Source organism: Channa argus, chromosome 13 (genome assembly GCF_033026475.1).
Source record: "Channa argus isolate prfri chromosome 13, Channa argus male v1.0, whole genome shotgun sequence".
NCBI lineage: Eukaryota > Metazoa > Chordata > Actinopteri > Anabantiformes > Channidae > Channa > Channa argus.
Window position 1 is genome coordinate 22,171,337 of NC_090209.1, and position 25,183 is coordinate 22,196,519.

Consider the following 25,183-nt stretch of genomic DNA (forward strand, 5'->3'; position numbering starts at 1 on the left):
TTGTTAAATGCTTCTTGAGTTTTAGATTTGCATTTGCTGTAACTTAAATTATAGAACATAAAGACACGTCCCACATAGGCAACAAGCATCCTCTCATATTCTTTTCCCTTGGTTTCCGGCGTTTACGTTTTACAAGTCCTTGTCATGCAAACGCTCACTTATGTCGTTTTTTTCGTTGGTATCATTTCAAATTCAAGGTGAACAGAGGCGGAGACGCGCGTTAATGCAAATTTCTTCTGCCTGCTGCGCGCCCACGTGAACGCGCTCCATCCCTGTCATCAGTACAACATCAGCATCTTCCGGGGGGGGCGCGCAGAGAAACAGGAGGAGGAGGAGAGAAAGTGAGGGACAAGAGGCATACTGGATAAAGGCTACAACAAAACCATGATTGATAATGGAGTCGAGGCGGTGGAGGATGCCGGATTTTCGGGAGAGGACTGTTGAAATTTGATAGAGGGCTCGTGTTTAATGCTGTTCTCGATGTTTTTGTATTTCACCGTTTGATTTTTCCACATGATGCGTGGACACTGAAGGCGAGCAGAGGAAGGGGAGCACCCCCGGATGCCTCGGAAGGTAAAAACCGGGGTCCACTGCTCGCGCTACAGGCAAACAAGACGCATCTCATCTCACGGATGGTAATAAAGGACATCCCGAAGACAGCTGTGTGCTGATGGATGAGGATGAAAAGCAGCTTTAACCCCTCCACCCGACGACTGTGAAATAAAGAAAATGCTTTTTTGATGGATTTTTTCTTTATCATTCGTGGTGTAGCCCCAAGGAAACAAGCCTTAGACAGCAATGTTGAATCACTGGTCTTGGTAAATTATTCATTAGTATAGTTAGGTTATGATTTTGTATTGCTTTGATGTAGCATATCCTCAACATTCATTTTTACAATGTTTAGCCGTGTGAGATCATACATATATTTGCAGGTTACATTTTTACCGTGTGGTTATGTGGGCCCGTTTAATAGCCTTTAACAGCCGTATAAGAAATAGCCAAAGCGGGGAGAATATCAGCGTAGGAACCGTTTGACAGACAGGAAGAAAAGAAAAAAAAAGATAAAAGATCTGGATAGTGAGATTTGTTTAAGGTTTACACTGTCATAACCTAAAGAGAAAGAGGCCGGGGGTGGAAAGAGTGATATAAGGAGGAAAAAAAAAAAAAACACGACCAAACATGTTGCCTTCCCAAGAAGCCTCCAAGATCTACCACGACAATTATATGCGCAACTCCCGGGCCATCGGGGTGCTGTGGGCCATCTTCACCATCTGCTTCGCCATCGTCAACGTGGTGGTGTTCATCCAGCCCTATTGGATCGGCGACAGCGTCAACACGCGCACGGCCGGCTACTTCGGCCTCTTCCACTACTGCGTGGGCACCGAGCCGTCGCCCAGCCGGGAGCTCACCTGCGTGGGCAGCTTCTCCGACTTCAGCTCCATCCCGTCCGGAGCCTTCAAGGCGGCCTCCGTGTTCGTGCTGCTGTCCATGGTGCTGATTCTCAGCTGCATCGCCTGCATGGCGCTCTTCTTCTTCTGCAACACGTCCACCGTTTACAAGACCTGCGCCTGGATGCAGCTGCTGTGCGGTAGGCATCATTGAAATGACTCTCATGTAGCCTCTAGATCAGGATATGTTGCGTTTGTTAACACGGATGCATTGACCATTGGCGATCCCAAAACTACTCATGCTCTTTGATTTACACAGCCTAGCTGTTGCTGTGCGGCGTATAATCTTTTAGAGTAGGAGTAAAAAAAATAAAAAAATGTTTTGCATCCGTTTTCTTGATGGAGCCTTCCAATGATCACCCACATTCCCATCTAACCACACTGGATATTTTCTCAGAAGGCTTTGTGTCCACCATCTAGAGCAAACATTGCAATCTACAGTATGAGAGAAGACAATACAGCTGTCTTTATGACAACAATACCATTTGCTCACATAAAACCGTGAAATTGTAAACACCCACAGATTTACCAGTTCAGCAGAGTATCTGTGGCTCACGCTCTTATCAAAATAACATGGGAATATCAGGAGACTTCACGCCAGGATAGAAATAAGGTGAAACCTGTGTGCGTCCGTGTAGCAGTTTTATTGTCTTAGTCCACCTAAACCATCCATTAGACTATTATATTTTAGTCTAAAGGGTGAAGGCCCTGTTTCAGTTAACTAGGAGTGATGCACGGATTTCCATTTCTGCAACATCAGGACTGAGACACAGTAGGAATAGATTTTAAAGACTATTTACTGAAATGCACGGAAAGCAATAGCACAGCCTTGGCTCCCCTGCTGCCATTGATAGTCTCAGGATACATCACTGCATTGGCAAAGAAAGCAGCATCAGGATGACAGATTTATGCTGATGACATGCAAATATCATTCATTCATTTCAGCTCATAGTGTAAGATGCGGTGTGGTGTGTGATGAACGGTGCAGTGGAGACACGAATTCCTGCCACTGAGGGATGTGGAGCTGGTTTGAGGGATGATCCCAGGTCGATTGGATTACTGTTTTCAGGAACGTGATGCTTTGTCTCCTGCTCTTGGGGGTTGATTACGGTTTGTAGAAATGATAGGGAACAAATGGTGGCTTCACATTAAATGTACTGAGGGTGCACTGAGCAGTGCTACCTTCACGGACAACTGAATAGATTTAGTACAGACAAAATGGGGGTGGGGTGGGGGGGCTCTGTGAAATTTACAAATGGTCGGTTTGATGGCTCAGTTTAGCTTTGAACGGGTGCCAGAGATTAGATGCTTTTGATGACATGGTTGTAATGAAAATACAGTGTTTTGTGAAGTGTAAACATTATGGATTGCATTTTAATAAGTACCAGCACGCTGCATGAGGCTTCATTTGATGAAAGCCCTTCAAGTGGATTGTTCTGTAGGCATGAAAGATTATTTAATAATATTATTTTGAAATTTTCCAAGATAAACTATATTTTGGAAAACAATGTCATCATCAAATCTAAGAGAATCAAATCCTTGTTTTGTCCAACAAGCCCAGCAAATTCTCACATAGGTGGAACTGCAACAAGATAATATTTGACATTGTTACTTAATTCTAAAATAGGTTGCAGAATTTTTAGCAACATTGACGGATTACCAAATGGGCCTACAAGGCACAGGGGCCTGAGAGGAGAGGGGGGTCTTTGGGCACCTGTGTGACACGATTGTTATTATTTCCTTAACGCCAAAGCAAATTGGGGCTCATTGTCTCACCAAGGGTCACTTCAACATATTGACAGGAGAAAAGTGGGGACCAAACTGCCAACCCTGACACTGCCAACTATGAACACAGAGACGTGTGAAAACCATCTAAAAACTAAAAAATCACCACAAATAGACACAAATCCAATAAATAGACACAAAATGGGAACCAACAATGACCAAGAAAAGACTGAAACTAAAGTCAAATAATCGAACAATGGCCAGAAAGAGAAAGTAAATGACCACAATTGGATTTGTATGTCTGTGCCCCTGCAGGGTCCCATTTTCTCATTAACAGTATCATATGAATCATATCAGCTGTGCTTTCCTTACATTTTCGTTGTCTTATGATACTTTCAGGATAAAGAGCCTAAAGCGTATATTGACTGATTGTTCTGAATTATTCACATTATGGGTTTAATTGTGATTTATTGCTGCTGGCTTCAATAATCTGCTGCTCCACTGTGCTTTTTTTTTTTTTTTTGCAACAAAGTGCTATGTTGTTGTGCAGAAAACGGGTTCCGATGTCAATTTAAGCATCGGCCATGAGGCATCACAAGGACAAGTGAGTAAAGTGACCATCACAGAGAGCTTTGACCTTTCACTGCCTAGAGCATCTCTCAGAAAGGAGCCCAAAAAAAATTACAAAAATAATAAAGAAATTCATGATCTCCCTCATGCACACATTTCTAATGAGCCTCCTGTGTATATCCCACTTCTTTATAAGCTGATCAATGTGATAAATAGGCCAGGCAGAATAGCGTGGGAGCCTGTTTTTGTACAGAAACAGTCAGCATACTGAATGAGAGGGAGGGAGAAAGGAAGAGAGAGAGAGAGAGAGAGAGAGAGAGAGAGAGAGAGAGAGAGAGAGAGAGAGAGAGAGAGAGAGAGAGAGAGATCAGCACTTTTCCTTCTTTATTGTTCTTTTCTTCATCCTCATCTGCCCACTCTGTCCTCTGCTCTGCCGAGTGTGTTGAAAAGGGTTGGTGCTCCGCAATCAGCACGAATCACACAGAACAGCAGAGGTACAGGTTTTTACTCTTTGTCTAAATCTTCATGACTAAACAGGAATTGAGCCCAGGTCTGCAAACCATTAATCAAGTAAAATACTGGAAATAGAAGTGTCCAGATTAACCATACTTATTACAAATGTGGAATTTTGTGAGCCTGTTGAAAGCATCCAGAAATTATTCGGACCAGAACGTTATTATTAATTTCATGCATTTTATAATCCAATATCTACCTTTAAATGTTATGCTTTCATGTAGAGTTGATACTAAAAGTTATTAGTATTTTATCATACGGACGGTTGATCAGAACTACTAGGTACAGGCCCCAGGACCCTGGGAAGTCATGGGCCACTTTTTTTTGTAGCTAAAAGCTCAGCTAATGACCTCAGATAAGATGTCAAACAATGAACATCTAAAACTATCCAGATGAGGCACAGAATTACCAGAAAAAAAGACACGAAAACCAAACATGAAATTACCAATAGCAGATTCAAAAGGACCAAAAAGAAATGCTGACCCACTCTGCAAGCCGTCCCCACGGGGCCAGTTTTCTCATGATGCCATTTTATATGCAACGAACCTTTGTTAAGTATAGCAGATAGATGTAATGGAGGCAACACTACATAATTTCCTTCTAAAGATGTATTAGAGGTACAAAAGTACACGACGATTATAATGATGAGATAAAGGGGAATTAAATCCGGTCCATTTTAGCCATCAATATTCCAAAACCCCCATCATCATCTTTACTGAAAATGCTACAGTCCTTGCACAGATGTTTAATCTATGGCAGGTGTTTTACGTTTTTAAAAACACAAACAGAAGATTGTAGTCTGACTCACAGCTTTCGAGATGCTTGAGTTGGATTTTAATGACAGGAATTTCACTTTTCCTGTTAGACACAAAAAAAAATCAAAAATGCATCGGAAGAATTGGAAAACTCATTATCATATGATTTAATCTCACCCTTAATATTTTAAATAAATAGCTGCTGCTTGGTGAGATTTGATATAAACAGCGCTGCTCTTTTATGTTGTTTCTTCCCACGTAAAATGTTAGTACTTCCTTAGTTGGATATTTCTGGGGTGTCCTTGTGCTGACTTTACTAAAATCTAGTGCCATTTAAAAAAAAAAAAAAAATAACCCTAAATATAAACCTGTGTTCCTTCTAATCTCTGAGTACATGGTAGAGTTTGTAAAGCTTCCGAAGTATTTTACTGTCCTTCCAGTGGACGTGTATTATTTATGGCAGAGGTAAGTTGTGTAATGGGCTTGGCAGACAGCTTAATGGTGCTCACCACCTTGGAGATAATCATTTGATGATACACTCTGCAGTGCTGGGTGTAGCAGCAGGTCTCCTGGCACTACCCTGTGACAGAGTGAACCACGACGACTACAGTAAGGGCTAAATTGAACTGCTGGCTGTCTAGATTTCGGCCAAACAGACCAAAAGCGTCAACTACAGAGCAGTTTGGGCCCAGGTTTCGATGTGGTGCCACTGTGTGTCACAGAAAACAAAGCGGTGCAATGGAAACGTGCGCCACATGAAAAATCGGTCATTAGTTACACACCCTGATGTTAGCTGATAGTAAAGTTTGAATGCCCGCACAGTCAGCGATCTTCTAGGCGTCGCACACTGGGTAAGCGGGTCTTCCAGCTGAGGAGACACGACAACGGTCAAACTAAATATAATTACGAGAGCAAACCAATGGGATTTACTGGTTTCATGAAGGTTAAATGCAAGATGTGAGGAATAAAATGAACCTAGGCCAAACAGTGGGATGCAGGCGTCTTGGCAGAGCACAGTAGCACAGTTTGTCTTGGCATCTATAAGCTGAAAATGGGCCAAAGTTGGCCTGTATGTATGCTGAACCGACTAAAGGTTAATGCACTTGAAAAACAATATAAGACGCCACTATAAAACTGCTGCCAACAAAGAATGACTGCATTTACCAATAGCCCAAAATGTAGCAACAATGACCTGAATAAAGGGAAAGAAGTGATCGAACAGCTGTGGAATATCAGGGAGCAAGCAAACGGTCAACAAAACCAGCCTCTAGTTTCTACATGTGCAACATTGTTTATGCAAGATTACAAAAAATGTAACAGATAGATGTAACAAGTATGTATCTACACAACAAGTAGAAGTCCATTCTCAAAATTTTACTGAAGGTACACAAGTTAAGTACTTCAGGTACTGAGTGCATTCAAAGCTGTTAATGTAAAAGTACAGATTTGTTTGACACATTTTTAAAAGTGTAATTTTTATAATTAAAAGGTAATATTATTACATTAAATTACATTTTAATTATTACACATAAGGGCCAGAGATCAGTTACCTAAAAAAAACAGCAGTTGGTAAATGCTGACAGGAGATTAATCCAAACTAAGGCATCTGCATTTGTCCAAAAGTAATTCTGCAATAAGTAACTAGTGACTAATACTGCAAAGAACAGTAAAGAGTAATAGCACAATATTTTCACAATATTTTGACAATATTTAACTGGAGTAACACAAGATGGAACTACACAAGTAAAGTAAAGTACCACAAAAATGTATCTGAAGTGCAGTAATTTAATAAACTAAGTAACTTAATGCTAAGTTACTGTACCACCTATGGTGATATTTTCATGTCAATTAATGTATAGCAATTTTATTTTATTTTATTTACCGCAAGAAGAATTGTAAAAACCTGAAGATGACTGGAATTGGAAAGTGGAATTAATAATTACATCTACACTGTTGCCCATAAAGTTGGAATAATTTGGTTTCAGACAAATTCCTCTTTTTTGCAAAGGTGTCTGTTGTTTGGAAGGAATTGATCAATAAAGATTTGAAAAGATTTACGCATTATCACAAATAAATAATATTGTCACCATAATGTCATGAGAGGAGGTAAAAAAAAAATGTATTCCAGCTTTATGGGCAACAGTGTATAAAAATGAAATTGTGTTTCAAGCACCAACTTAATGACAGCAGTTACACCCGTGTTAAGCTTAAAAAAGCCAGTTAAAGAGATAAAGGTGAACTTGCTATGGGATTCAGGTCCCATCATGAACTGGGAGAAGCCTGGGATAGAACAGTAGTGTTGGATACTACAGAGTAGATCTACAGTTTGCCATGAAAAGGTTTAAAAATGGAAGAATCTACGTGAAATAATTCAGAAATGTTTCGAAAATAATAAGGGCAGTGGGGTAAGGTACAAAAATAAAGTGGGTTAGTTCTGGACTAATGAACAGCTGCCTGCCAGTAGGTCACACCTCAATGGGAAAGTGAATAATGGGGTCATTTGAACTCTACTAATCTAAACTAAGCAGCATTGCGCCCCCCCTCCCCCCCCTCCCCCCAATCCCACACATGAAAAGAACAAAGGGGAGGGCTGGATTTCCCAAAAGGTCTGTGAAGAGCTCTTCTGCTCGCACCTTTTCTTGGATTTCGATTAAATCGGTGGAAGGTGCTCCTGGGAAAACAGGTGGAGTTTCACTTCACATTCACCTTCTGAGAACAAAGATGAATTTAATACAAGGGGTTCTAAGGAAATTTAGGCAAGGTTTGATTTGTTTCTGCCTCTCTACAGAGACTGGCAGGCCTGTTTGCTTCTTGCTCCCAATTTTTTTCCCCCCCTCACACATCCTCTCATCTTTCCTCTCCAGTCTTTGTCCAGTTCTTTCCGTTTTCTTCAGTTCCTCCAGCCGAATGAGTTGCAATAGGAAATGTCAGTCGCCCACCAGCTCGATCACTTCCTCTCTGCCATCATTTTCTCCATGCTTTTGCCACGTCTGACCCTGTCTTTTGCAATATTAAACAGAACTAAGCAGGACATGGGCCGTGGCACAGGGGAAGAGCTGTCCTGGGAGGAACAACCTGTCAGCGACTGTTCCGCTTTAATGTCTATGTGCGACGGTGTAATAGTGCAAAAGAAAAACAAAAGATGGAGCGAGAGGCTTGGAGGAAAGGAGAGTGAGAATTCAACAATCGTTTGGTAGAAGTTAACAAGTTGTTGACAAGTTTTCACCTTGTTTTGGGAATAGTGAGTATGCGAAATTGGGAAACATATGAGCTCATAGAGGCAAAAGGCAGAGATGCTGTGAGGCAGAGTGAAACTAGACTAATAGGTGGAGCCACACCAGAGTTATTATAACATTCTTCTCTGTGCTAATCCGGTGCTATAACATCATATTAAAGCTGCATTGATTGATTTTTAGGGTCTCTTCAGGACAGCAGATGAAACAATTTGGCATCATCTTTCTGGGCACTTGACGACCACTTCAGGAGCCACTTTAATATAATGTTATTTATTGCGGCTCTAATGTAAGAAGCACTTTGTCCATCCACCCATCCATTATCTGCAATCGCTTATCCCGTTTAGGGTCACGGGGGGGATGGAGCCCATCCCAGCTGTCATAGGGTGAGAGTTAGGGTACGACTTTGATCGCCAGTCTATCTCAGGGTAACCAGTTAACCTAACATGCCTGTCTTTGGACAGAGGGGGGAAACCGGAGTACCCGGACGAAACCCACCCAAGCACAAGGACAACATGCAAACTCCACACTGAAAGGTCACGTTCAGCTGGGGGACATGAGCCCTTCTAGCTGTGAGGTGGTTGGCGCTGAATATTGTACAAATTTACTACCCACCAAAAACCATTTTGAATTATACAGCATTCATTTGTACCAGCAACTCTGAGAATTCTACCGTCATGACCATCATTCACCAACATTCTGAGTTCGGTAGTTTCCCAAAAACTCAAACATCCAGACCCAACTGCTAAATAATGATTAAACCACTGTTGATTTACCATTCATTAAACATCATAGAAGGAAAAGAGAAGTTACTTAAGAGCTGATTGTAGATAGATTGCATATAGAATTCATGATAGGTTGCTTGGATTCAATACAGACTCAAGTTTCCAACATGTCTGATTAACTGTGAATCACCTGCTAAATCACACATAATTTTAAAATGTACATGCAAGTTACTATTTTTGTCTTTCCACAAGTGAAGTGGTGCATAATTACTTAAATTATGATTCCTTTAGTTTTACTCACTGTTTGAGTGTCCCCTCAAGGAGATCATCCTCCTGCCCAACTGAAGGGGAGCTGCAGTTTTTCCCTGGGAATAAAATAATAGCACAGTTAGTTTGGGAAGGACACAGGCAGAGACAGCAAATTGTGAAATAAATGGAAAGTGATTATATTCACTGCAAATGTTCAATACACACTTACTCTACATGATAGCTTCTGTCTCAAACAAACATTTGAGCGATTGCACCCAGAACTGTTCACTTCTTAAGTCGTCTTAAGGGAGCAAACGGTCACTGTACTCATTACATACAGTGTGTGGGTATAAATCAAAATGGTGAAAACTGAGTTTGCCTTTAAGACCTTAACACAATAAACCATGTTCTATAAACTAATATATTTAAACATGACAACTAACAAAAGGCAAATGTACTGCTTTTCTCTCCTTATCATCCAGATTATGTTATACCACCTATGTACTGTCTAAACTCCCATGGGAAGCAAGTTGAAAATCAGACATTCCAAATATGAGACATTTATTTTAATACTAGTGTTAATATTATATTATATATTATTATATATTATAGTGTTATATTTCATGTCACCTTGTTGGTTGCATAAACAACAAATGTGGCGGTTTTCTGGTGAGGCCCCTTTTTGTCTCACTTTTTCTAACAAAGGCAGAGGTGGTGTTTTCCAGTGTTGTCTTTATAAGTACTGTGACGTGTTTGCAGTAATGCAGCAATGGGAAGCAGGTCAGCAACAGAAAGAGTGTGTACGGTGGCGGTGAACAGACCGAATGAGAGGGTGAAACCCAGCGAGTGAATGAGTTTGTTTCAACTGACAACATGATGCAGCTTCTACACTCTGTATGTGTCTGTAAATCTGTAAGTGTGTCGATCTTACAAACACACAGACACACACACACACACCTGTTCACGAGTATGTACGACAGCGGGGAAATGTGTGTATGATGATGTGAAAGATGAATTATTGAGCTTGTTCCTGTCTGGAGCCACACTGGTTTTACTTGCTTCACTAGTAAATGTGGAAACAATCTGTTCGTGAACACATTCATTTGTTTTTTCCCACTAGTGTACAGATGTAGATAAATCTGCCCATGTACATGCATTTCCAGCAGGAGCTAAATAGATGCTGCAGTGGTCGAGTTAAATATAGAATTATAGAACGAGAGAAGTGTTTCCCCGAGGGATATCCCTGCCTCTCTCTCTCTCTGTGTCTATCTTTCTCTCTCGCTCTCTTTCCCTCAATCTGAAATTTCTAGCTGGCTTCCCCCAACCAAACCTACATGTTTTAATTATCAGGCGCTTAATAAATAATTCCAAAGTCATCAGGGTGTCTCTAAAAATATCCTGACAGCTGAATAATGGATTCCTTTGACCCTTCTCAGCATTGTCACAGTGTGAAAGAGAAAGGCAGCAGAGGAAAGAGAGAGAAAGCCCCCTATAGCTATAGTTGATGAGATTTATAAATAGGAGAAAACTGTTTTGTGACGCATAATCTTGAATAACATATAAACGCACTCAATTCTAATGGAAATATTATTTCCTCTCCATTAGTAAATAATGGTTTAAATAGACGTATTATTAAATTAGACTTCATTAGACTTAAATTGGCTCATTCCTGCTGATGATTTACAACTTCATGATCCTCACATGAGGTTTAAAGGCGTTTATACTTATGCATGCACTAAAGTTCCCCGTTTACCAGGCATAGTTTTAATGATTTTTTTCTTTTACATTAAGTAATTCTGTTGGTTTTTGGGCTCTAAATTCTATTCTTAAGGGACCGTCCTTGCACCTGCTAAAGGCTTAACCCAAAGCTGGGTGTGCAAAAAGTCATAGATCATCAATTAAAAGTCTTTATTTCGATTTACTTAATGTAAATGTTTACACAGCTTTCAGGATCCTCTCAGTTATCAAATCACAATAGATGGGAAAAAACACATGGTAACGTTTAGTGAAGTGTAACTTCAGGGACCTCCTCCTCTGATCATGAATTAGAGGGATTGCCAGAGGGTCTGCTGGCTGATGTGTCAGTAAATCACAACAGTGATTTTTTTTTTTCTTTCTAGATTTAGGACTCATGCCAGCAACTTCCACCTAAGCTGATGGCGGACACAGTTGTGAGTAAGAAAAAGATTCATGGGCAGAAAAAGAGGGTGGGAGATTAAGGAGCTATTGGGATTTATATCCCCCAAAAAACATCCTCAAGCTTACATTTCCCAAAATGTAATTTATAAATGACATAAACCAAACAAATCAGAGAATCAGAGTTTCCTGTAGGTAGGGGTGGCTGCATGGAAAGACAGAATGAAAGACAAAAGAGGGAGAGTTCGATGCCAAGAGGACCAGTGAACCCTGGCGGCAGCAACATCTTGTAAAGTGCCCTGTCAGCAGTACACATGCACGTAGGCACAACAGGCTTGATCACTACAATACAAACTCCATGTATCAGCAAGGCAAGCTGTCCATTAGACGGATGGAGGATTCCAGGCCAGACCTTTATTACATTACGGGCTGAACACAGTGATCTTTTAACACAATCATGTTCATACCTTTTCAGTCTGGGTCATGGTCGACCGCAAACTGCAGGACTTCGCTTCCTCAAGATGGGCAGTGGTTTTACAGCGCGGTTCTTACAGACAACTGACTTTAAACAAAAGTGCAGTGTGGTTAGCTTTCAAACTTCCAGGGCTGAGGATGTTGGACAACTGTGAGATTATCCAGTCATTTTTATGTGGCTATTAAAAGAGTAACGGGACGTCTCAAATAAGGTCGACAACTGCAGGACTGTTCACAATTATGAGATAAGCTAAAGATAATGTAAAGCTGCAGGTGCAGACAACTGTACGGCATCATTTGGTCTCGTCTGACCAGTGACATTTGATAACCATCCATTCATCATCTGTAATTTTCAATGACTACTTTGGACAGGTTGCCAGAACATCTGTTACGCCCATATAAGTTGATTGTCACCCTCTAATACCACCCACAGAAGTGTTGGCACAGTTATAGTCAAAGACACTGGGGCTAGGTTTAGGCATTCAATAAACGCGGTGGGGTGTAGTTAAAAAAAAATCCCACCGTCTTTCTTGGTCACATGAAAATCACATGACTATAAGCAACAGAAGCTTATAGTCCTCTGTGTGAAAGTGCTCCTTGCATTCACCCTAGATGTGAGGCAGCAGCACTGACACATTGGATTTTCTGATCATTACATTAAAGGATATTTTACTTCCAAGTCTGACAAACTAATGTTGAAAAGGAAACTAGTTTTACGGTGACAATGCTGCAATTTCGATCATCCGTTTATGCAGCAGCAGCACGTGGACAGAAATATGTATATAATATAATATTTGCTTATTTGGACTGGAGATTCAATATCATTCGAATCTGCATCAATTTGTATTTTCGACAAGGTGATGTGTCTGAGAGTGAATGTGCTTTTTGGTGCGTTCATGTGTACAGGCTAGTGTAGGCTGCGTGCTACCATACTCCAACCCAGAGCCCATGTTCAGTGTTGTCACGGATGCCTACATACAGTAAAACTGCTCATGAGGATTACTGAGGTGCTTGGAGCTGCTCACCTAAAAAAAAAAAAAAAAAAAGTGTACTTCACACAAATACTTATATATAGCACACTGGTGGTATTTTTAGCTCTCTTATATAATCACCTCTGGCTGTTTGTCTAGAGTTTAAAAAAGAATCTGTGTGGACATGTATAAGAAAGTCTGACAAAATCGTTATGCAATAAGTCTATAAATATCTTTAGGGCACTATAAATAAATTGGTTTGCACTATCCTAACTAGTTAGATCACAAACATGGCCTGCCAATGTAGCACCAAATGTTTTTATTAGCTTGATATGCTTTGATGCCTTGTTTCTAACAGCTGACCGGCTGTGAATGCCGTGATGAAAAGAAATGACAAGAAGTGATGAACTGAGTTGAGAAAAAAAAAATGACATAATGGAGCAGGAGCAGCAGCAGCAGCAGCAGCAGCCACTCTGGTCCGCTTCTCTCTCGGCTCCTTCTCGTGCTCAACCCCTCCGCTTCCCACCTTTGAAGTTGCTCCCCTCCAAGTTCAGAATGCAGTGTCTTGAAAGAGTGGATGGGGGGTGGAAAAGGAAAAACCCCGGCAGCTTCAAAGAGCTTTACTTTAGTTGTGGGAAGATGGGGATTATTTTTAGCCTGCTGGTGCCCACTTAAACGCTCGAGTTAAAGGTGGAGAGGGGCAGATAGAGGCCAGATAGAGAGGGTACGTGGATCACACCAGATGGCCACCATTGTCATACTGTCACGCATTACACATATTTTTTCTCCAGTATAACCTTTTGGGAATAAATGTACTGTTGAATCACTTTTGTTTGAAAAAAATATGGCTGTAGATGTTAAAATGACTCATAAAGCAAACTGGGGACCTACACATCATGTTGGGGTCGTTCACTACGTGTACAAAAATAACTAACACAGAACCTTTTTCAGTGGAGCTCCTCTTATTAGACTGAGGAGACTGCCCTCTAAAATATGATTAGGTACGTTGTTTGAAGACCTAATGGGAGTCATGTGATCACTGAAGGTAAGCAGAAGCATAAGATTTTATTAATATCTAACCATTTATTACCCAGCCCTAATGGAACCCTGAGGCGTTCAGGCCGGACCCTCACTAAACCGCTATGTTTACCCAGCTTGAATCCAGACTTTGTCCAGAGTTTTGTGGGGTAAAAAAAAACCCACTTTGGCAACATTGTAAGCAACAGTTTACGCCATTTTGGTGCCAGTCACCAAAAGGTGTGGAATTCCAACAGACGCCTGGTTTCCTCTGTGGGGGTTCTGACACTGACTTCATTACTGCTATTCTCTACTGTAGATGTAACTAGGTGCATTTGAATGCAGATGTACTAGAACAGTAACTTATTGTTTGTAGGTGCATTTAAATTGAGTTGTTATTGCTGTGTAAAAGAAACACAGAGATCTTCGAACTGCATTTCAAAGGACTATACTCACATTTTAAAAATGGATGCTGTATGTATAACTAGGCAGCCAGTCTTAATCCTGTTTGTTGTAAATGTGCTCAGGTCATTCTATGAACGTTAGAGGACCAAAGATTAACACAAGAACTTGACTTACAGTTCCACGTTCTACTCATTCCTCCTAATCCATATATGTAGTACAAATGCCTTAAATAAAGATAAATATAACAGTGCCAGAAACTCACTGATTAAAAAAAAGTGGGGGCCCCAGCACACATAGCAGAAGATCGACCCCCTGACAAGACAAGTTTAAATACTTCCCGGTTAAACTACAAAGTAAATTTTAGGGGTGACATCAAAGAGCAAATAAAACCTGTTTAAAGCATTTTTTAAAATAAATTTTTTGCAATGAGGCTTGAAAGTGCACAATTGAGTTATAGAAGTATATTTAGGCTAGGGGTAATTTTACTTGAGCTAGTAGGAAAGCAAAATACTAAAAGAAAAATAGTAGGTTCCTCCTGCTCAACAGCCAACATGGTACAGTCCAAACAACAGTAGGGAACAAGGGGCTTTCAGGTGCGAGTGTTCATACGAGCACCCTTGCTCCGTGTTTTCCCTGTTGGTTTTCCTTCCCCAAAACATTGAACTAGGCTTCAGTTTGTAATTAACTTCATGTAAAATAATTTCCCAAAGGGATTACGTTTTATGCCCAAACTTGATTTGCCTCTAAAATAATGTGACTTTAATAGCGCAAACCACAAATACACTGTAATGTCATGTGTGATTCTACCACAATCTTATTTCTTGGTTAATAACATTCACTACAGAGGAAAATGTGTGGTTAATGAGCTGCCGAGAGGCGGAAGTGTCTTGCCCACCAGGATTCTTCAAGTGTCTCTGCATCCCCATTTTCAAAAAGCCCACTCTCAATAGCTCGCGGTGAGTTTCATACCAGATGGGGGAACATTCATCAAAAATCCATAAAACTTGTTACCTGATGATCATTACCCAGCTAATGATTTTATCAGATCTCTCTGTGTTAATATCTTGTATAAAAGTCATAGAAGGAGTTAATAACGTGATGATTTCCCGCGACGATTCCTTCCATTGCTTCTCTATTCTCTCATTACTTACTGCATTATCGTCATTATACTGTTTCTCATTACATTCTCTCATTACACCTGCCATCATTTTGTCAGAGGATCACATTTTCAAACAGCACACATCTCAGCTTGAAATAATACTCCTTGTATTTGCACAATGTGTTGCTTTACACAGAGAGGAGATGACTAATCTCATATTCTCCCTCATCTGTTGCCATGAGTTCACCACCCACCATTTTCTCATGATGGATGGCTCGTACTGTAGGTGAAACCCGGGGGCCTTTTTTTTATACTGTAGCCTGTCTAATTAAAGCATACCCATCGCCCACAGAGAAATGTTTTGCACGCAGCCAATCAAAGCATTTTACTTGAATTTGCATTGTTCTATTATTGATTGATGCTGAAGCACACATTGCAGAAGGCTACACAACACAAAAATAGCCCCAGACCTCAAGCCCACACATGTCTTGTCCTGCTAGTGCTGGCAAAATACTTCTAAAACTCCTTTTCATTTTCAGTTGCTAGTATGTATAGTAGCGCTTCCAGAAAGTAGCCACAGCCCTGCAGTCGTCTCCCACCTACTCGGCTTGTGCTGTGTAACAAACTAACTCGTGACAAAGTTCTGCTTGCTTTGAAGCACCGTGTGGTTGGTGACTTATCGATACATGTTTCTCACCATCTGCTTGTGTCTGCCCAACCCTACCGATTCCCACGATGACCTCGTTGCAACTTCAAAACAAATTACTGGCATATATCCTGTCATCCTAAACTTTAAATTTCAGCATATATCAAGGTCCAGATCCCCAACACATGAACTGGCCATTGACATGCAGAAAAAGCTACAGAGCTACCATCCACGATGAGAATATCTCACTGCTAACACCAGATTTCAGGGCAAATAGGCATTTAACTGGTACATCCAAAGATGGATTACGAGTCATGATCTTTTTTCTGTGTCTCTTGTTGGATGTCTCGGTTATTTTTTTCAGTTGTTTGGATGTTTTGTGTTCAATTTGTTAGTGTTTTTAGTTGTGTTGTGTAGCTTTTGTGTCCATGTGCACCTCTTTTACATCTTTTTCTGCATCTCTTTGTGTTGATTTTCTGCCTTTTACCTCTTGAAAACAATAAATTTGAACACCCAAGAGAACACTGGACCATGGACCTAGAGTTCTGTTGGATACCTGGGCGTGTGCACACTGTGCAATTCGCTAATCCATCCATGGGTACTTTGAAGTGTTTAAAACACATTGGAGAAGTGTCTGCTTGCAAGTTCCAGTTAACAGAGTGAAGTTGTTCATATTGAGTCTTGGTGCACCTGTAGGCTCAGTTATCATATTTTAAACCATTTTCGGGGACAGCAAAGTTGACTCAGTAGCGAGGTATTCGTCAAAACCTCAAGTTGTGGTTGACCCTAGAAGCTGTGATGGAAACAAAGTGGATTCGCGTTCATACATGCAGCAACAGATCAGCAGAATTTTCTGAAAGCTCAACACTGTCATTCTCTATGTTACTAAATGCTTCACTCAACACAGCAGCCGCTCTCCTTGAATGATGCTCAGCATTCAGCAATACAACACACAACATGTAAAATATTCACAATTCCATGCCAATTTTTGTACCAGACGTTGAATACTGGGAACGTTTATTCTACTAAAGCGTAAGAAATCACACACTAAGACAAATCTGTCTGACTTCTCATGTATATCACAAATGATGTTGCCGGTGGAAAAGACATGTCTGGCTGGGAATGAAGATTCAGTGTGATGCCTGCCATGTATGTTCCCCATCTCCCAGTGGAGCCCACTCCTTTATTTGCAGCCCCTTGAGGCACAGGCTGAGTGCATTTAAAACAGTGCTGGCGAGCAAGGAATATGGCACAATCAGCTTTCCAGTGATGCTCACTATGATGGGCAGTAGTGTAAAGTATAGATTTCCATTTCGGTTGACATGTCAAAATTGCATGTGTTCATGTCTATGTCACGTACACCGACTTGTGCTTGAGTGTGTGCGTGTTAAATCGCGGCTTTATTTCAATTGTTTCAAGCTGAACCATGTATAAAGGCCACGTATGCCTTTAGACAACACCTGTGTACAGGTAACCACTCAGCACTGATCACAAAGTAGAACTCGGCGAGAGCCTAGAGAACCATAGTTATACTTACATTTGAGTTTCATCTCATCAGAATGAAATCCAAAGCATCCTTGCCCTTTTAATCTTTACCTGTTTTCCTACTCTCATAGGTGAACACAAGCATGTAGTGTGTTGTTTTACCATAATTTTTCTGTTGAGGGAAGCAGATCCCCAAGTGTAGATACTAATGCAGCTGCCGTTGTCTTTACTGTCGCACAAGCTGTATAGTAGTAGTTGGAGCTGTTGACTTGAATTACTAAAACGATGTGTCAAATTCAATAAAGAAATCTGTAAATTTAAGAAAGCTTTTTATGTGACGGGACATACCTCGACTTTCGTACTTGTAGCAACCTCATCCCCATTTATTGCCATGTTCCTGCCATTATTTATTTTATAAAAGTTGCTAAGGAGCTACATTGCATTGTCTACTGGACATGCCGGCTTGCAAAGTGACAAAATGTTGTTTGGGATGTTATAACTTAACATCCACATAATGTGCACAAAGTCCACGCATCCATCATCTGTCACCACTTATCCAGTTCAGAGTCATGCGGGTGCTGAAGCCTATCCCATCTATCAGGGTTGTGAGGCGGGGTTCACGCTGGCTAGGTCACTACTTTATCTCAGGGCCAACACTGAGTCCAAACAGTTAAATAATTAACCTAACATACATTTCTTTGGACTGTGCACGGGAAGAACATGCAAAGTCCACACAGAAAGGCTGCAGCTGGCTGGGAATTCAAACCGGGGACTTTATAGTTGTGAGGCAGCAGCACTAACCGCTCCACTACCACCGTGCTGCGTATACAAAGTTAAATTTTTTTTTTAAATAAATAGGTTAAACTTTTCCAGCTTTAATCATTTAGTCATTTACATTATTTTTCAATGTCCTTCCCCATCACCACTAGGAATCTATCTCTAGTTTCTAGTATCATAAGAAGACAGAATAAACCGAAAAGCCAATTTAAATTATTTACAGCGGAAGCATAAGAGAACCAATAAGCTTCGTGCACACACACATTCTGTAAGCACATATAGGCTACAGGCACAGATGTGCCCTGCATGACTGATTAAACAACTGGCCGTACAAAGAAACTGCACATTGTGTATGCACAGGAACACTCATGCACACATGCATAGGAAACGCATTCACCGCCATGAAATCGCAGATGCTCCAAATGCACCGTACCAAAGGCACCTTAATGCTTTGGCATTTTAACTACAGTACATTACTTTCTGAGTTGGGTGTAACGGTCTAGCACGACTCTTCACATTGTGGAAGGGCAAAGTGCAGTGCGGCCTACAAACTGAGTATGTTTTACTGAAGGAAACATTTTTACTAATATGCACTGAAAAAGTATGATAGGAGTCAGTATGAAATCTTGAGCCTCTTTGCTTGGAACTGGTATCCTTTGGTATGAAACAGACCAAACAACTTGGTAAACATTTACTAACTGTGTAGATTACTAGTGTCATCTTACAGGAATTCTGTGTTCTAGTGTTTAGTTTTCAATTGTCTTCCTCTTGCTGTATTTTACTGATGTTGGTATTTTGTTGATCCTGCAGCAACGTTTCTCTCCGGGTTACTTCTTCATTTCCACTTCATCATTCATCATCTCTCATCTTTCTTTGTCCGAAGCTTCTCTTGCACTCGCCCTTTCCACCTGGAGTATCTGTCTTCCTATCACACACCTGAAACCCAGTTCTCACTTTGACCCTGCTTCTTTCTGCCTCTTTTTTCCTCTCCTGCAGGAGTGTGCCTGGTGCTGGGTTGCATGATCTTCCCCGACGGATGGGACGCCGAGGTCATCCGGGACATGTGCGGAGAGGAGACGGGGAAATATTCCCTGGGAAATTGCTCTGTACGTTGGGCATATATGCTGGCCATCATGGGCATCCTGGACGCCCTGATCCTCTCCTTTCTGGCCTTTGTCCTGGGCAACCGACAGACGGACTTCTATCTTGATGATCTGCAGACAGACAATAAAGGTAAGAAAGAACATAATGTTTGTGTGTAATGACCAATGACCAATGAATTTAGAACAACAGTGCAAAACATTACATGGGGAAAGATACTGTATATAAAATGTCAGGGCGTCAAAATAACGAATTATGTTTGTGCAATTAGTCACAGAAGAAAAACAGCCAAAACTGAATGATGATTAATTGCGCTTCGTGGCAAAGTGGCAGTGGCTCAGTTGGTAGAGTTGCTGCACATTGACTGTAGAGTCGGTGGTTCACGGCCCGATTCCCCCTGGTTATGAGTCAACGTGTCCCATAAAATGCCCAACCCCAGCTGCTGAGGCGGTGCAAGTCAGGTATTCATGGATTCCTTTTAAATACTATCACAGCAAAATGGATGTGTTCAATCATATTCGAATAATACTGTGAGACAAACCACACAATCAGACAATTAATTAAAATAGAACCAAAATAAAAATGGGGCCGCTGCGTTTCCTGGAGCACAAAGAATCTTAGGATAGAGGGCGGGTCCATGAAAGATCAGGTGTGTTTTAAGGTACCCTGCGAATTGGAGCAGCCAGGTTGCAATGCCGTGACACCATCAGTCTTCAAATACAGCATGCGATGGATACGGCCCCTGAATTTAGACACAGCTGTAATCTGTGTTTTGATTTGTCATGAAACTATAATGTTGCCTCAGGCCAGTAAAGGAGTACCTTCCCTTTGCCCCATCTGCAGCAAAATCTGAAGGATTTAAACACCTTTTCAGCCATATTAAAAACGTAAGGCAGGCCATAGTAACCACCATTGCAGGCGAAGCCCACACCTCACAAGATGGCGATAAAAATCTATTTTGTTTGTTATCAATTAATTATCACAGCTGCCCTCCCTCTTTTCGCTTCTGCATTTACACTGAAAGCAATGTCATTTATTTTGGCAGCCGTTGGCTGTTTGAAAGCGGCTTAACCCTCACGTACCACAGGCACACAGTTCGACAGACCTGCCTTACCTAGTTACACTTGCTGAGCTCCCATTAGACTCGGATGTGGTTTAGCTAACTTGGATGCTTTTTGTTTGTTTGCATGTTTGCTCTGATGGCTGTATGATGTCACTGAGAGAATGAATAAAACCTGATCTCTCAAAGATTGAGACTATTGCACTGTTATGTAATTACAGGTCTCTTTCATGCAACCTAGATGAAAAACAAATTTAAGCCTTTTAAACCACATTACCATATTAAAAAGAAGAAAAAAGAGCATAATACCATAACTCCATGCCTCTAAATGTGGCTACATGACTACTCTCCAACCTTACCTCTGTAACTCCAGCCAAATTACTTTCAGTGCAGTGTTCAAGACTGGGAGAATCCTCAGAGGGTTTCTGACAGTTTGCATGATGTTGCATCAGGACGGTTGAATCACATTGTTTCAGCTGTATGAAAAGAGAGGAAGAGGAGGACAGGAACAAAAAAAGGAGGCAGTGGAGAAGCAAGGGTAAAGAAAATAAATACAATGCAAAACAAAAGGAAGTCTCCTTACATTAAGATTATGTGGTTGATTTGTCTCCCTAAACCCACAAGAACATAAAAATAGAGAAAGACAGAAAGGCAGAAGGAGATGGAGAGGGATGTATGACAGTGTGAGAGAGACGTGGACGGGTAGAGAACAAGCGGAGCGAGAGGAAGAGGCTGGAAAAAAAATAAAGAGAATAGTGACATAAGATGTCTCGGCTCTCCGACGGTCTATCTGCGCGATGGTTTCCATGGTAACTGGAGATATTCCAGAGTGTGGGCGTGTCTTTCTGTTCTTATCTGATTAACCTCACTGACAGCCGCAGTGATTTTACACATTTAACGCACCCTGTGCTTCCTCAGCAAAGTTTCTGTTTTTCCTCTCAAATTTCTGTCCTGCATGTGACAACAATCAAAGTTTTCACGGGGAAATAATACACCAACATTAGGATAATTATAAGACAAATATCGGTGTAGTTATATGGCGTTCAATTCCAATTTTACTGAACTGTAACTCTGATGATCGAAATACATAAACAAAGAGTGAACAAAACTAGAAAATTAGAAAACGTGATGGCCTTAATGTTCAACTCATACTTTCATCAGCATTTTCATATTTTGCACAAATATGCACTATTTCTCATTTTGCCTCACTGTGTTTATGCCAACACTTTTGCTCTTTTCTGTCCTTGCAGATTTCGCTGTGTCAAGGGTAAGTTGACTTTTGCTTTGTACTTTTCATTCGCATTATGTTTGAGTATTACATAACGCACGAGCATTGTGAGTGAAAAGCGAGGCTAAGGAACATTAGCTCATTAGCAGTGATGCTAATCCACTAACACGGGCAGAGAAAGTTAGGTACACAAACTGTTACCAGTTTTAAGTGAAACAACACAGGCCCCAGAGTCAGTTGTTTCAGGTGGGGGACAGTGAACGTCCCCTAAAAACATGTAGTGTAGTTGTGAAAGGCTGGAATTCGTTTTTCATGTTTAAATGTTCACTACATGTAAAGTGAAAAACAGTGAAACATATATTATGGCAGCCTTGGCCAATGCTTCTCGCGCCCCAGGGTGTTGCTCTGCCTCTTTGGGAGTCATTGCTCCACTGATGAACTTTTACATTTCCAAGTCGGAGGCTTTGAAAGAGACAGATGGAAAAATAAATAAAGGTCAAAAGTGATGCAATAGGAACTGAGATGTTGTGACCTTTAGCATCCATTATTCAAATACACCATATGCTATACCTCGCATGATGCAACACAAGACTTTACACTTTCCAGTTCTTCCAGGAGTTCACCATGTTGCAACTGCAGCAATTCATTCAAGTGATCCTCTGTGATTTCTGCATGACCTTGCAATTTAAAACAGGATAAAAACCCTGCACCATATTGTTTTTTTTAGAAATGCCGTCGCAAAATGTGGCAAAAATGGCAAAAATGCTAACGTTTTGAAACCTTAAATTTTACTTTTTTGATAGTTTATGTGGCCAGTGTCTCTGAACCACAGAGATGAGTGAGAATCTTCTGTGTTGTTTTCTTCAGATTGAGGTTCGGGACAGAAGAGAGCCACGGTATGGAGTGCAACGTCTTCACTGAGGGCAACAATGGCACTAAGACAACTTCTCTCTCCTCTTCTCTTCTCTTCTCTTTATCTCTCTTCTCTTCTCTCCAATGATCAGGATATCACCCAATCTCAATGCAGACACCAAGTGTACAGGATTCTGTAAGAAAAAAAAAACAAACACACTGGGATAAACTATATTTTGAAAAAAATAATTATACAAGGTTGTACAGTGCATTTAACACGCAACTTTCTCAATGAATACCTTTATGATGAAGCAGGAAAAAAAAGATTTACTCTATATAAAGTCTTGGTTTGTGTTATAAGTCCAATCCTTGAGATGAAGAACCATAATGCCCATCTAGTTTTTATAACAATTTATTTGAAATCTCGCTGTTTAATGACTTTGAGTTTGTGTGTTGTGTACATTCATAGCTTCATAGCTTCTAATTACAGATTATCCTCGTGCAGTAACTGAGTCAAGACTCGCAATACGGCAGCAATTTCCATTCTTAGACATTCAAAACACACAACAGGGACTCGTATGGCTCTTCATCTAAGGACTTTAAAATAGGAGAACTTTAAAGGAGTACCCCATTGCAGCTTTACAGAACCTAACATCTCTGGGAGATTCTCTACTGTACATACTGAACAATGTAAATAACATTACTACTGACAAAAACAGCTGACAACAAAACCTCATCTGACTCAAATGCATTCGAGTATAGTATTTCTACCCTTGGTTTTCAGTGTTCCTCATGCTGAAAGAGCGTGTCGGAGTATGTGCAAATCCATCGCGTTTATATGACTCCTCACTGCTGATTTGGTGGAAACAGTCCGAACGGGGATAAAATGGAAATCTCCGCTGCATATTCAGCAGTAACACAGAGTACCGTGAATCAAAGCGATTGTGTACGATCACAACTTTTTGAACGAGATAAAACACTTTCCCTGCATCAGCATGGCCCCCTTTTACTGTAGCTAGTAAACATTTAAATAGCTGGAAGGAAAGTCCAGCTGTCCAAGCCAGACTAGTAGTAGTTCATTACTCCGTAATACCTGTTCTCCACTGTGCCGTTTACTCCAGTTTATGGTTCCAGCATACAGTGATCGGTTTACTCTACAAATGTCTTAAGACTGTCGGCATTCTCTCAGAGGGAAGCCCCAAGTGCTGCATTGTCTTAAGGTGATGTCACTTTTATGCATTGTTGCTGCTTGCAGTAGTCGTAGGAATTATAAGTGGGGTCACAGCAAAAAAAAAACCCTTCCCCCCGTTCAAAACTAAGACAGAAGCCCTAAAAGAATTTTGTCGCTGCAACTTGAGGCAGTAGAATACATTGTGACGCAGGCAGGGCTATGGCCTGAATTTTAGAAGAAACTCAAGTCCTCTCAAAGCCCATGCCCAGTAGCACTCCTGGTACAACCGACCTGGAACACTTTCCAGTGTCCATATGCATCTAGGAAATAAATTAAACAATGAGTTTACTATTTAAAATGTCAAACTGTACTATGATTCTCGCACGAGGCCCATTGACACTGGAACGAGCCTATAAAACACACCACCATGAGCTTTTATGAGTATTTCTATTTGTATGTTTTGGTTTGTTTGCTTTAATAGTTGAATCCAACTCCCCTCCAAGTTCCCAGAGAAAATGCAGATTGATGTGACCTCAGTGTCCTCAGTGGTAGCAACTGCACCGACCTGAACGCGGGCTCAAACGTAAGACAAAGATTTATTCATGTAGCATTGCCATGCAGATTTTTGATTTTTCCAACTACATTTTATATCGATGTAGCACCCAGTGACGGTCATCAATGCCAGACCAGCAACGTAAAAGATGTCATTTCTACAGGTCATTCCAAATGATTGGCTCGACATTCCCGTTAAGCTGCTTTGACATCACATGCGACGTGTTCTTTCCTGTTTCCTGCACACGAACATCTGTAGATAACGCATCATGTAATAACTGCACATAATAGAATAAAAAAAGATTAAGGTTAAACATGTGGTAACTTGGGGATAATGTAATGGAATTTACAATGTAAATTATGTCGCGGGTTTGGTCACAAACTGTTTGTTAAAATGTATTGAGTATGTAAATGAGCATTTCCTCCATAACACTATTTCCATTCTGACCGTTATGGCCTGCATCATTTTCAAGTTTCAATTGTGAACCAGGTTTTTATCAAGGTTAGGAAGAAGATTACATATTTCCTTAATGTGCGTTTTAGGAGTTTACCAAAATACAGAAGCCATCGGTAAATTGAATTCAATTTGTGTCTATGAACACACAAATATTAGATTTTATCCCTTAAAACACGAGGACCACAATTGTTAGCATGGAAATAGTATGAAATGCTGGACCTCAAATGCCAAGATTTTAATTGATGTCATATGATAAATACCACAACAACATAGCCTTGAAATTAATAGTGTCATTACTTGCTATTATTACATTATGTGCAGGTATTATATTATGAGTTCCTGCAAACGTCTGCTACTTAAAACTAAAATTTAAAGGATAGAGTCTGTGACTCTCTATCGTGTCCACGAGCACAGTTAGGACTTTGGTCGGCTGCGGCCGCTCCATATGACTGTGTTGTCGTGATGTCAGTGACACTGCTCCAAGTAAGATTCAAACCCGTGACATGCTGCTGTAATTTGGAGCACCCCGGGGCT

General features: G+C 40.8%; 1 protein-coding gene across 1 annotated transcript in view; it reads left to right on the forward strand.

The window, feature by feature from the left end:
• The first annotated feature begins 284 nt into the window (after nucleotides 1-284).
• The window catches only part of LOC137139473 (LHFPL tetraspan subfamily member 3 protein-like), a 32,892-nt gene continuing 7,993 nt past the window's right edge, over nucleotides 285-25,183 (forward strand). Inside the window, exons 1-4 of the mRNA XM_067526755.1 lie at nucleotides 285-1,588; nucleotides 19,225-19,461; nucleotides 21,640-21,656; nucleotides 22,485-22,513. Of these exons, the coding sequence (XP_067382856.1) occupies nucleotides 1,180-1,588; nucleotides 19,225-19,461; nucleotides 21,640-21,656; nucleotides 22,485-22,513 (692 nt within the window). The 5' untranslated portion in view covers nucleotides 285-1,179. The remainder of the gene's footprint in view (nucleotides 1,589-19,224; nucleotides 19,462-21,639; nucleotides 21,657-22,484; nucleotides 22,514-25,183) is intronic.